The sequence below is a fragment of the Plutella xylostella genome, chromosome 3, assembly GCF_932276165.1.
Source record: "Plutella xylostella chromosome 3, ilPluXylo3.1, whole genome shotgun sequence".
Lineage (NCBI taxonomy): Eukaryota > Metazoa > Arthropoda > Insecta > Lepidoptera > Plutellidae > Plutella > Plutella xylostella.
Genome location: NC_063983.1, coordinates 8,962,030 through 8,973,818, shown reverse-complemented (window position 1 = coordinate 8,973,818; position 11,789 = coordinate 8,962,030). Strand labels below are relative to the sequence as shown.

The following is an 11,789-nucleotide window of genomic DNA, read 5'->3' as shown; positions in this document are numbered from 1 at the left end:
AATTAAAATTACTTGAAGCAAAGATTATTACAGGTACAGCCAGATAGTAAAACACTTCATTCGTTTTTCAATATTTTATTTACGAAAATTATTAGTAAATACAATCTAATACATAGGTATAATCAAAAGCCGATCTCATTCTATGCCTCTGCTATAAATATTCTAGCTGAATTTAATGTTGAAACGCTGGTAAACTAAGAAAATAAATGCGTCACAGAAAACGGCGGCAAACCACCACAGACCAGAAACAAATCCAGATTAGAAAATAACAGCAGAAGCATAGACAAGATCCGTGTTTTTTCTTCTTAATTGTAGGTCATGTAGCGCGGGGTGGCTGAGAACTTGGCGTATGACTTGATGACCTTGTTGACTGCTTCCAGGAAGTCTTTCTCTGTGGCCACCTTACGCCGCGCGCGGATCGCAAACATGCCAGCCTCTGTGCAGACGGACCTGTAACAAAATACCTTGGTTAATGAATTGCAACTTTGTTAGCGAATAGGCCATCTATAAATAATATAGCGGCTGAATGAGGAAAGAGTTGTAGTTAAGATTACGGGCTGATGATGATCTTCCTTAGCGTATCGCAACACTACAGCTGCGCAAGGGTTTGCTATACCGTGGGAAAAGAATCAGTCCATCAGATTAGTTGTCTGTCGCTGATGGCCCAGGGTGCTTCAGGCTCCTTTCATGCTATGACTACTGCTGCTGCTCTGGCTGTTTTTAATGAATCAAACGGCAGTTTTAACTGTTATAATAAATACCTGATCTCGGCGCCCGTGGAGTTGGGGCACAGTCTAGCGAGCAGGTCGAAGCGGATGTCGCGCTCGACGGACATGGAGCGCGCGTGGATGCGGAAGATGTGCGCGCGCCCCTCCAGGTCTGGTAGTCCGAATTCCACTTTGCGGTCCAGACGACCGGGACGCATGAGCGCCGGGTCTAGCGTGTCGGGGCGGTTGGTCGCCATAAGGACCTGTGGGGATAGTGTTGGTGTGTTAGGAGGTTATTAGATAGTTTGCTGAAACAGAAACATGATATATTTGCCGGTTCCCCTCATCTCGCCTAATCTTTATTGCACAAAACTCGTTTCGCATAACTCGTAAGGTCTAAACTTTTTTGGTCGAATCATCACTTTGCAAAATCTTAAGTGGCAGAAGACTCGTTATCTCTAAAACTCTTTTGGCACAATCTTGAAACACATAAGTCTCGTTTGCTCAAATTGTTCGTATAGGTATTATCTTGTTTCTCCTAATATTATCTTAGTAAATAATATATTAAGTATGTTGTAAGTGTACAAATTGTGGTATTTTTCTCCTACATCCCGAAAATCACGATATTGAATTATAAAAATATCGAATGTTAATGACCACCATAATTATTACAAACACCATTAAACCCCATATGATCGAAACCTAAAGATAGGTGCGACGACGAGCTAAGCGAGGTGCACATATCTTTATTCTCCGAAAATTTGACGAAATCAAATTTTCGGAGCGTTTCCTACATACAAGGAAACAATAAAAGGCACCAGTTGCGCTAAGTTGCCACTTTATATAACCTATGTCATAGCATTATTAGACTATTCAAGATTTGGCCATACCATTATTAGGCTAAACAATAATATGCGAAATAACTTTTTACTAAACGAGATTTATGCTATACGATTTTCGGCGAAACGAGACTTTGACCAAACGTTACTATGCAATACGAGATTAGGCAAATAAATCTTATGTCAAAAAAGGTAGAACCATATTTGCATACATACGACTGTAATCCCCACGGGCATCAGAGGCGGCTCGCAAGCTAGCCACCCGCTTTTCGCTGTACATTTGTAGTCACGTAATAGACGAGACATATCGCATGAATGAGTACTAAAAACAACTCAAACCCTGTAGAGCTATAGAGCTTTTGCAAGCTATACCAAAATGAAACCAGTGCGCCGAGCGCAGCGAGGCATTACTATTACAATAAATAACAGTAAATAAAAACTACGGGAACAGTCCCGTAAAGAATTGGAAAGCCGAGCAAAGCGAGGCAAAACAATCGAAACCATCATTTGAAAACCAAGTAAGAAGAGAGCCGAGCGAAGCGAGGATAAACTACTACTATAAACACCGGCTTCCTATTTAACTGGAAAGCCGAGCGAAGCGAAGCAAAACAACCGAAACCATCATTCCAAGACCTAGAGAAGAGCCGAGCAAAGCGAGGCTAAACTACTTTAACCACCAACTGCCTATTTAACTGGAGTGCCGAGCGTAGCGAGGCAAAACAATTTAAACCATCATACCTCAAACCCTGGAGGGCCGAGCGAAGCGAGGCTACAATACTCAAACCCTCATCAACAAAACTAACCGAATGTGACACACAGCCGGGCAAAACGAGGCAATAATTTGAATGAAAAAAATGTATTATAAAAAGTTTTCTCAGAAGTAAGTGGAGACGCTAGAAAAACGCGCGAATGGAGGTGATTCAGACTTATGAGGAGTTTAAGAACCCAATATTTTCACATAAAACAATATCGGATCAATACTAGTAAAGTTTACGAAACCAATAAAAGTCCAAAGTACGGCAAATCATTTTTGCTGCAGCAAAAAGCATTTTGTACAGCAAATATAAACACTTTCCGTTATTTTTTTATGTAAGCCAAATGGCAAAATCAGTACCCATCTATTACCAAATTTCAAACTGAAAAGTTTTTCAGCTACGTTAAAAGCTTCGAGCTTCGTTATACCTGAATTCAAACTGAAATAAGTTTTTAAGGCAAAACAAACCTCCCATAAAATATTTCATGCGTTATGGTCAAGTCAATCCTCATATCTCACCAAAACTCATACTGAAAACCGCATCCCACCTAAAACCAAATCATCAGTACCTATGTCATTAAACGTAAATCAAACTGAAAAGAGTTTTTAAGGGCCCGTACAGGGTGACGTGCCGCGCCAATTTTGGGTTTTCAATGCTCTTCACACAGCACACGCAGTGACACGCACACATGTAAGTTTGCACAGTGGGTCGATAATCTTTTACTCGCCAACTTTATTGACAATTATGTTCAAGTACATTTTGGGTGATTTTAGGGTAAGTAAGTATAATTCTTACTTACACTGGTAGGCACCAGGAAAGAGTAGAAATTAATAGGGGTGCCACTTTACTCTATACTCGGAACCCGATTAGCTTTCTCAAACAAATGTGGTATTTACTTGTAGAAAGGTAACTAAAAGTATTAAAGTGTAGATAATAAGTAGAGATGAAACGGATAGCTGTTTGGCCGGATACCGGATGCCGGTTATCCGGCTGCCCTTCTGGCCGGATGGCCGGATATCCGGCCGTTCGATATTGTTTCAGCAGAACCATCTTGTGCACCTATAGTGTACTTTTTGACACACCTGGTCATTCTCGTTGCGAGTAATTGTGTTGGCTCGGTCCGATCCGAGTGTGTTGGTAAGTAAACAGCGCCATCTAGATCGATTCCTGTGGTATTGTTAAACAAGTATAATACAATTTTGTTTAAAGGTGTCAAATTCGATAGCGGATCAATAGAGTGTGATGTTAAGCTCACGACACTTTCTGGGATTGCTTTGACGAGGTCGCATATGAGAATAGCGGCAGTCAGTTACAAGATCAAGAAAAAAAGAATTCAATAGCAAATGAGATTGACTTTTACTTAAAATCGGTGCGCATTGATCGCAATCAAGATCCATACAAGTGGTGGTCAGCTAATAAGAGGCAGTATCCAGTCTTGAGCAAATTTGTCAGAATTTATCTTTCAGCACCATGTAGCAGTGTTTACAGCGAAAGACTTTTTTCCGAAGCTGGACTTATTTATGAGAAGCGAAACCGTTTGTTGCCTGTTAACGCAGAAAAGTTGGTGTTCATTCACCATAATCTGCCTCTAGTGCACTATGAATATTGAATACTAAATCTTATTTGAATAATGAATTTTCACGCATACATTGTTTTGGTGGTAAATTTTTGTTTTGTTTCGGTGTAATAATTAAATAATGTCCTAATATTTTCGTCTTTTATTGTATCCGGTATCTGGCCGGATGTTGGTTACTATCCGGCATCCGGCCGGATAGTATTTTTACGCCGGATAGGCCGGATAACGGATAGTTGCCGGATATCCGTTTCATCTCTAATAATAAGTTTCGGGCATCCTCCAGCCAACTGAACCCCGACGACAAAGCAAAGTAAATACATAGTGTCGCAAAAGGGCTATACTAAGCCAAAAGGGGATGACTCAAGGGCTCATTCTGAACAACTTTTGTTCTACGAGATTTGCAAATTCGCGAAAAAAAATATTCGTTTTCCATGGTAAAAAGTCACATGTCCAACAAAGTTTCTATGAAAAAGGTTTTTTTTGTAAATTTCCAAAACTCGTAGAGCAAAAGTTCAGAATGACCCCCTGTCTTACTCCTTTTTACCCGACTGCCGAAGTATATGTATGTTTGTCTGTTTCTTTGTTCCCTCCTGTAGCCTAAACGGCTTGATAGATTTTGATGTATGAGGTATTGTTAGAAGCGTATTGATGGCGCGATGGCTATAGGCTATGTGACGTTCCATTAAAATGTACATAGCGCCCTCTTGAGGATATAACGTGATGATCGAAAAAATAATAATTCAACTTTGCCGTGTAAGGTATCAAATGAAAGGACTTGATTTTCACATTACAAAAATATGCATATTGGAGGTATTTAAATAACAACACCAAAATTATTGAAATAAAAAATGATCATGAACTACCTACCGACGTAAAATTTCATAAAATAAAAACAACTAAAAAGTTACAAATAAAAAAATACAATTATAAAAAACTAAAAACCTGACTGTACGCTAAAAACATGAAAACGAGTCCCAAAGTTAATGGAAAGTATCGCAGGCGGGGACCAACTTGACCGCCACTCAAGGCCGTTTTCTAAGTAACATTCAGCTAAATGGTGAACCCTCTGCTGGTATAATTTGTTTATATACCGCTTTTTCAATACCTGTAAGTACATTTTTTGGCAGCATAATATTTTTACTTAATTTTAGGGTTTCGAACGTCAAAAGAAAAAAAGCAACCGTTATAGGATCTCTTTGTTGTCCGTCTGTCTGACTGACTGTCTGTCACCGCCCTTTTTCTCAGAAACGGGTAAAGATATCAAGCTTATATTTCGCATAGGGAGTACCCCAAAAAAATATTATGGTACTCCCTGTCCCACACAAGTAAATTGGGGCATATATTTTTTCCAGTTATTTTGATGTGTATCCTTTTTTTTTCTTTGTTGTTTTGTATAAGTATGTGTTTCTTTTCTTTAAATCTGTATTTTTTTGTTGTTGCTGTCTATGTGTCGAAAAAATGTATCTTTATCTTCAAATCACGCCATCTATCGTTTGTTTTTTTTGTGGCTACTGTCTATAGAAGAAATTCCGTCATTGACAATTTTACGTTACGAATTTATTTTTATTTATTTTATTTTTACATTTTCGTGGAGAATCAACAGCATTTTGTTAATAAATAATTATTACTTATGAACACATAACAACTTGATGCCATTAACAGAATGAACTTAGTAAACCCAGTAAACCTAACACATCCAGAGGAAAAACAAAATCTCTTTCTCTCTCTCTGAAAAACATACTTAATAGCCCAAACTCGATGCTTTTGGCTATTAACATCTTTGAAATAAAATTGAGCCACCACCGTGTTACTGCCCTCATCAGATCCTCACGAGACCATACCTCAACCAGCACCAAGAGACTGTATTTTTGATCCCTAACCTAATGTTCGTGCGTATTGTCATCACTTAGATCCATTCGCTATATTCCTGCTCCTCATCAGACCTTTACGAGACTGTAATATCACGAGAATATTGCACACTATCTAATTTAATTTAATGTATTGAATATACTGGAAGAATTATGCTTCCTCAATTTCAAATCAAATTATGTTGGTGTCATAAAAGTTGAAAAAGTGCAATGACAACCAATGTGCAGTGATTTTGTATCTGTACACGATAAGATCGCGAGCTGTCAGTGCTGCCTAAACCGACGTGACCCTTCTTTGGAGGCCAGCGGCCAACTGAGTCAAACGTCACTTGTGTTTATGATTTTATAACACAGAAAGCCGCCATAGATATTTGTATGAAGATTTGAGGGAAAAAAAATGCTCAAGTTTGGGATTAATTTACACAAAATAAGTGTGTGTTTATTAAAAAACAAGGTATTTAGCGCCTAGTCCAAGCCTTTAACTTTATAATATGATAAAAATCATATGAAAATTCTTAATAATTACGACACAGTTGTTACAATACGGGAGTGTGATTGACTGGTTTTTCTTGATATTCTGAAATTAATTTACAGTTATCCATAATCATTTACTTAAATTCGAATGATTCAGCACCTAGCTAGACTCTTCAACTACCTGTGTGATTTTTTTCAAGTCTGTAGAGCATCATTTACTACATAATTCTATGACAATGCCAACCCTCGATTCCCTATTGCAGACCCTTAAGGCATAACAAAACCCAATAAAGATTTGTTAAGTCAATACCCTGCTGAAGTGTCTCAAATTCCCACATAGGTACTTCAACGAATGATGCTTAGCAGCAGGTCTTTACCAACATCGATAAGGTTGTTTAATCCACCTAAGTCAGCGCCATTTATCTGACATTTATCTGCGTCGATAGGGGCCTGTATGCAAAAGGAGGCCTATGCCATCAATGGGCGATAGAGGGCTATTGATTGTGAGGTATATTTGGACGCAATGTTCACTACGGCGATACGGCTCACGACCTATCACGTGAGTACAATATAATATCTACAGCGAAGAACGGATTACAGTCGTGTCGAGCATAATATGTATGTACGGTCAGCTGCATAAGTTGTTATACACTTCTGTACCTTGTCCAAATGACGAACCGTCAATGCTTCAATGAATTGATTGGCTGTTTCAGATTGACAAGGTACAAAAGTGTATAGCTACTTATGCAGCTGACTGTATGTATGTTCACTATATTGACCTATTTTGATGTAAATGAAGTAGGTATATACGTACCTTGATGTTCCCGCGGGGGTCGAACCCGTCGAGCTGGTTGATCAGCTCGAGCATGGTGCGTTGCACCTCATTGTCCCCTCCGGCGCCGTCGTCGAACCTGAGTGAAGCAAACGATAATAAATATGTTGAAGCAAAAAATATTGGATAAAGTGTTGGAGAGCATGATCTAACCGCGAATTGTCCTGCAATCTCAAGGAATTAGAGGTCATGGCGGATTTTAAATCATAAGTATTATGACTTATAACCAAAGGAGGGACTTGTACAATAATTGTATAATTGTTTAATAGTCTGGAAACGCTGTAACTTATGGTTAAACACGGCGGGGGCAGGATATTATGCTAAATGTAGTGTTATTGGCGAATGCATAATCTCTACCAAAGCGCTGTCTAGGTTACATGGTCTGTATTTTCAATGTAGCATCCCTATAGCGTCCATCTTATAAAAGAAAATTATGCGTGGCATGCGTGTGGTTTCACGTATCGTCGTCGGTTAGTGACTCCACTGTTTGCGTGCATTCTCAAGGTAAGTATGCACTCACCTAGCGCCCCCGATGGCGTCGATCTCGTCGAAGAAGATGAGGCAGGCCTTCTTGCTGCGCGCCATCTCGAACAGCTCGCGCACCATGCGCGCGCCCTCGCCCACGTACTTCTGCACCAGCTCGGAACCTGAGGAAAAGATTCGTTAGATCATAAAGGATAAGATAAACATTTAGGGCCTTTCGGTGAAAACACTAGGGTAATCTAGGTTAATTATGGTTTGTCCCCGTTATGAAAAGATAGGTCGCTAATTCGTATATTAGCTTTTATAAGATACATCACTCGAGGAGGCTGAGCAACTACTAAATGTGATTATAATGTTAATTAATCTTTCTTATATTTACCAATAACCCTGATGAAGCAGGCGTCGGTCCGGTTGGCGACGGCTCGCGCACACAGAGTCTTACCGGTGCCGGGCGGCCCGAACAGGAGAACTCCCTTGGGCGGCTCGATACCCAGTTTCACGAACTTCTCTGGCTGTGGAAGATAGTTTAACGTTAATATGGTCATCCACGCAGATATTGGAGCAATGCACCGGTGCCGGTGGCCAATTTCATCTTTATTTCTATGGATAAGTTTAGTCGAGGGCACTATACTCAAGAGTTTGCATAGAGACCAACTGTTTTACATTGACTTGACAAAAAATATCTATAAATAATCACAAAATCATCAGCTATCACTACCACAGCCTACTGACAACTCTGTCTGTCACACTACTGATATTTAGAAAGCAAGGTTTCTTAAAAAGACGGTATGATGAGTTGCATTTACTTGCTTTGCTTGGCTCTCCAGGGCATTAAAATTAACTACAAATAGCCACATGTGCCTGATTCCTCCAGGACTAAATCCACTCTAAACACTTGAGTATGCTGTACTCACGTGCAGTAGCGGCGTCTCGACGACCTCGCGCAGCTTGTCGATCTGCTCCTTGCAGCCGCCGACGTCGCTGTACGTCACGTCCGGCTTCTCCTCCACCTGCATCATGGTCACCGTCGGGTCGATCTTGGGCGGCAGCGGGATGTGGATCTGGTACTTGTTGCGGTCCACCCTGTAATGAGGGGATGAGGTTAGTTGACATATTGAGAGGCATTTGAGATATTGGAGGGTTATGTTAGGCTCATTCATGCTGAGCCCAGGGATCATAATTATAGCAGTATAGTATAAAATGTAATCAAGGAAATAAAATGATTTGATACATAAAAATGTGGTTCAGTTCTAATGATCCAATTACTGTTGAATATTATAATAATGATTTATGTTTATAATACAAGTAGCTTGAACAGTGAACTGTTACTATAGGAGAATTATGCCATAAAACTGTTTATCTTAAATACAGTTTTACAATCCACTCCCCATGAATTTAATAAAGGCATCTGATTGGAAGCACTCTCTTGAATCTCTTGTAATATAGTGCATCTAATGTACCATATTTTTGTAAATTTATACAACTGAACAATGAATTAGGCTGAACAATCTACTAAGCCAAGCTTCTGTGTATCTCTGCTGTACTATTGAATACTTACCTGTTGTATGTTTGTATTTGTACGTTTTATGTTTTGTTACTATGTTTTATGTATGTGGTCTGAAATAAAATTCTATTCTAATCTATTCTATTCTTAACTTTAGCTGAGGATAGTATTTATAAATGTTATCCTTCTTACCCGACCCTCATTCCCTCCTCAATGTCAGTGGGAGCCACTGAGTCTGCGAGGTCCACCACAAACTTGGCAAACTGCTTCACATTGATGATGTACTTGGGATCATTTGAGTCAGCATTGATGATCTTTGTACATCTTGCTACCTGAAATAAGAGTTGAACTAATATTAATGCTTTTACTAACAATAGTGCAAATATTACTACCATTACATGCTTACTGAAGTGCTGCATAGTCTCTCTCTCAGCCTTCTGTAGTCCACTGTTGGACATAGGCCTCTCCTAACGATCGCCACCCCAAACGGTCACCCGCCATCTGCATCCAGCGGCTTCCCGCTACCTTCCGCAGATCATCAGACCAACGGGTTGGGGGGCGACCGACACGCCGTTTGCCGACACGGGGTCTCCACTCCAGAACCTTTCTACTCCAGCGGTCGTCGGCTCTGCGGGCTACGTGGCCAGCCCATTGCCACTTCAGCGTGCTAATCCTTTTGGCTATGTCGGTAACTTTAGTTCTCCTGCGGATTTCTTCATTACGAATCCTATCTCGCAGGGACACGCCTAACATAGCCCTTTCCATAGCACGTTGAGCAACTCTGAGCTTGTGGATAAGCCCTTTGGTGAAGCACCACGTCTCGGCTCCGTAAGTCATCACTGGCAACACGCACTGATTGAAAACGTTTGTTTTCAGACACTGAGGTATGTTTTCAGTGAAGATGTGTCGTAATTTCCCGAACGCTGCCCATCCGAGTTGGATTCTACGAGCTACCTCTTTATCGAAGTTGGATTTACCTAATCGGATCACTTGTCCTAGGTAGGGATACTGATCGACAACTTCGATGGTGACACCTCCTACATTTACGGGCGATGATGAAACATGTTCGTTCGACATGACCTTTGTCTTGTCCATGTTCATTTTCAGCCCAACTTGTTTAGAGGCATCATTGAGGTCTGTGAGCATTTCGCCTAACTCCTCCAGCGTTTCCGCCATAATAACTATGTCATCAGCAAATCGTAGATGAGAGATATATTCGCCATTGACGTTAATGCCCAGTCTTTTCCACTCTACAAGCTTAAAAACATCTTCCAGTGCACAGGTGAACAGTTTCGGAGAAATAACATCTCCCTGTCTCACGCCCCTTTGCAACTGGATCGGTTTTGTGCTATGTTCGTGTAATCGAACTGACATTGTGGCAGCATTGTACATACATCTCAACACCTCGATATAGCGATAGTCTATATGGCACCGCTGAAGGGATTGAAGCATCGCCCAGAGCTCAATAGAATCAAAGGCTTTCTCATAGTCCACAAACGCTGCATAGTATTCTAGGGGAAATGCTATAGTTTGGCTGTTTGAACACCCAACCTTCATGTCCCAATTTATATGGGAGATAGGGAAAGACATCATAAAGTGGATTAGAGCTAACACCATTTTAAACAAAAGAATGCTTTGCTTGCAGTTTAGGATGCTACCTTCATCTGTCCATAATTTTAAATTAAACTGCTGAATAATCAGCTATATTACCTGTAATGGCTGTTCATTCTGCAATGTCTGTTTGTCAGCAGCAAGATCCCACAGTGCTGGAGGAGCCAGCCCAGTGTCAGACTCCTTAATACCAGTCAGCTCATTCACCCTCTTCATCACAGTCTGGATACCTTCTTCTACATCCTTGATAATTTTAGTGTACTGTCCTTGCCCCTGGGAGGTGAGAAAACAGAGATTCAGTCAAAATATGCCAGTCACTCAAAATTATTGATGCTGATTTGAGATTTCTCATCATTTACTTACATATGACTTCAATAAAGCTATATCTCCTTCATCAAGAGCTGAAATAAACAACGAATATGAATAATTAATGCTTAGAAATAAGAGACAACAGCAAAAATACAAACCAGGTTAGTATGACAATAAAAACTTACACTTAATTTCCTTTTCTGGCTCTTCTTTGTCATCTTTAACTTTGCGCATATCATCTCCTAGATGGTCCGGCATATTTATTTGCTAATATTCTACGCGTTTATTCAAAATAAAATAACTTTTAGCCAAAATTACAAAAACTATGCCTCGGCTAAATGACTTTTAGTTTTTGAAATTCTGTTTGACGCAACACAACTAACGTAAAAAATGCGTACGTCAATGTCAATATTGGAAGGTTCCTAACTGGTAACAATCGATAAAAAAACCGATGGAACGGAACGTGACTAAGAAAAATGTGGCACTGTATTTTATGTATACAGCCAATCAGCAGGACTGTTTCTCAGAAAAAGGATTCGCACAGATGAAAATTCCATATTCCCATTAATCAGGCTCCCTTCTTTAATGTCCAACGTTCATCCGATAGAACTAATGGTTCTCCCTCATTTGAAAACTTTGCAAGCTTAATCTCAATAAAGAATTAGATATTTACCTTTTACCTTGCTTCTAGGATAGGGTCCTTTCAGTAGTCATAAAATACCGAAAGTACTACAGCTTTAGAATTGCTGATAATCCCACTGGCTACTGATTTCAATAGTGGGTAGGTATACTAGGTATTCCAATCAGGGAAGCAAGAATGAGCAGGCAACT

General features: G+C 40.0%; 1 protein-coding gene across 1 annotated transcript; it reads right to left on the bottom strand.

Moving 5' to 3' along the window:
- Positions 1–59: 59 nt before the first annotated feature.
- Positions 60–11,336, bottom strand: LOC105393081 (26S proteasome regulatory subunit 7). The gene is made up of 10 exons (XM_048626415.1): positions 11,144–11,336; positions 11,013–11,050; positions 10,749–10,922; positions 9,231–9,370; positions 8,449–8,617; positions 7,914–8,046; positions 7,572–7,698; positions 7,034–7,130; positions 762–970; positions 60–450 (listed from the first exon to the last, which is right to left on the bottom strand). The coding sequence occupies exons 1-10, from the start codon at positions 11,214–11,216 to the stop codon at positions 306–308; spliced, it is 1,305 nt and encodes a 434-aa protein (XP_048482372.1). The 5' UTR covers positions 11,217–11,336; the 3' UTR covers positions 60–305.
- Between the last annotated feature and the right edge of the window lie 453 nt (positions 11,337–11,789).

Excerpts from the sequence above, each read along its gene's own strand:
- LOC105393081 (XM_048626415.1), bottom strand. The coding sequence starts at position 11,216 with ATGCCGGACCATCTAGGAGATGATATGCGCAAAGTTAAAGATGACAAA. Across the intron at positions 11,051-11,143 it reads GCCAGAAAAGGAAATTAAGT|CTCTTGATGAAGGAGATATA; the intron begins GTAAGTTTTTAT and ends TGTTTATTTCAG. Across the intron at positions 8,618-9,230 it reads GAGGAGGGAATGAGGGTCGG|GGTGGACCGCAACAAGTACC; the intron begins GTAAGAAGGATA and ends CCCTCATTACAG.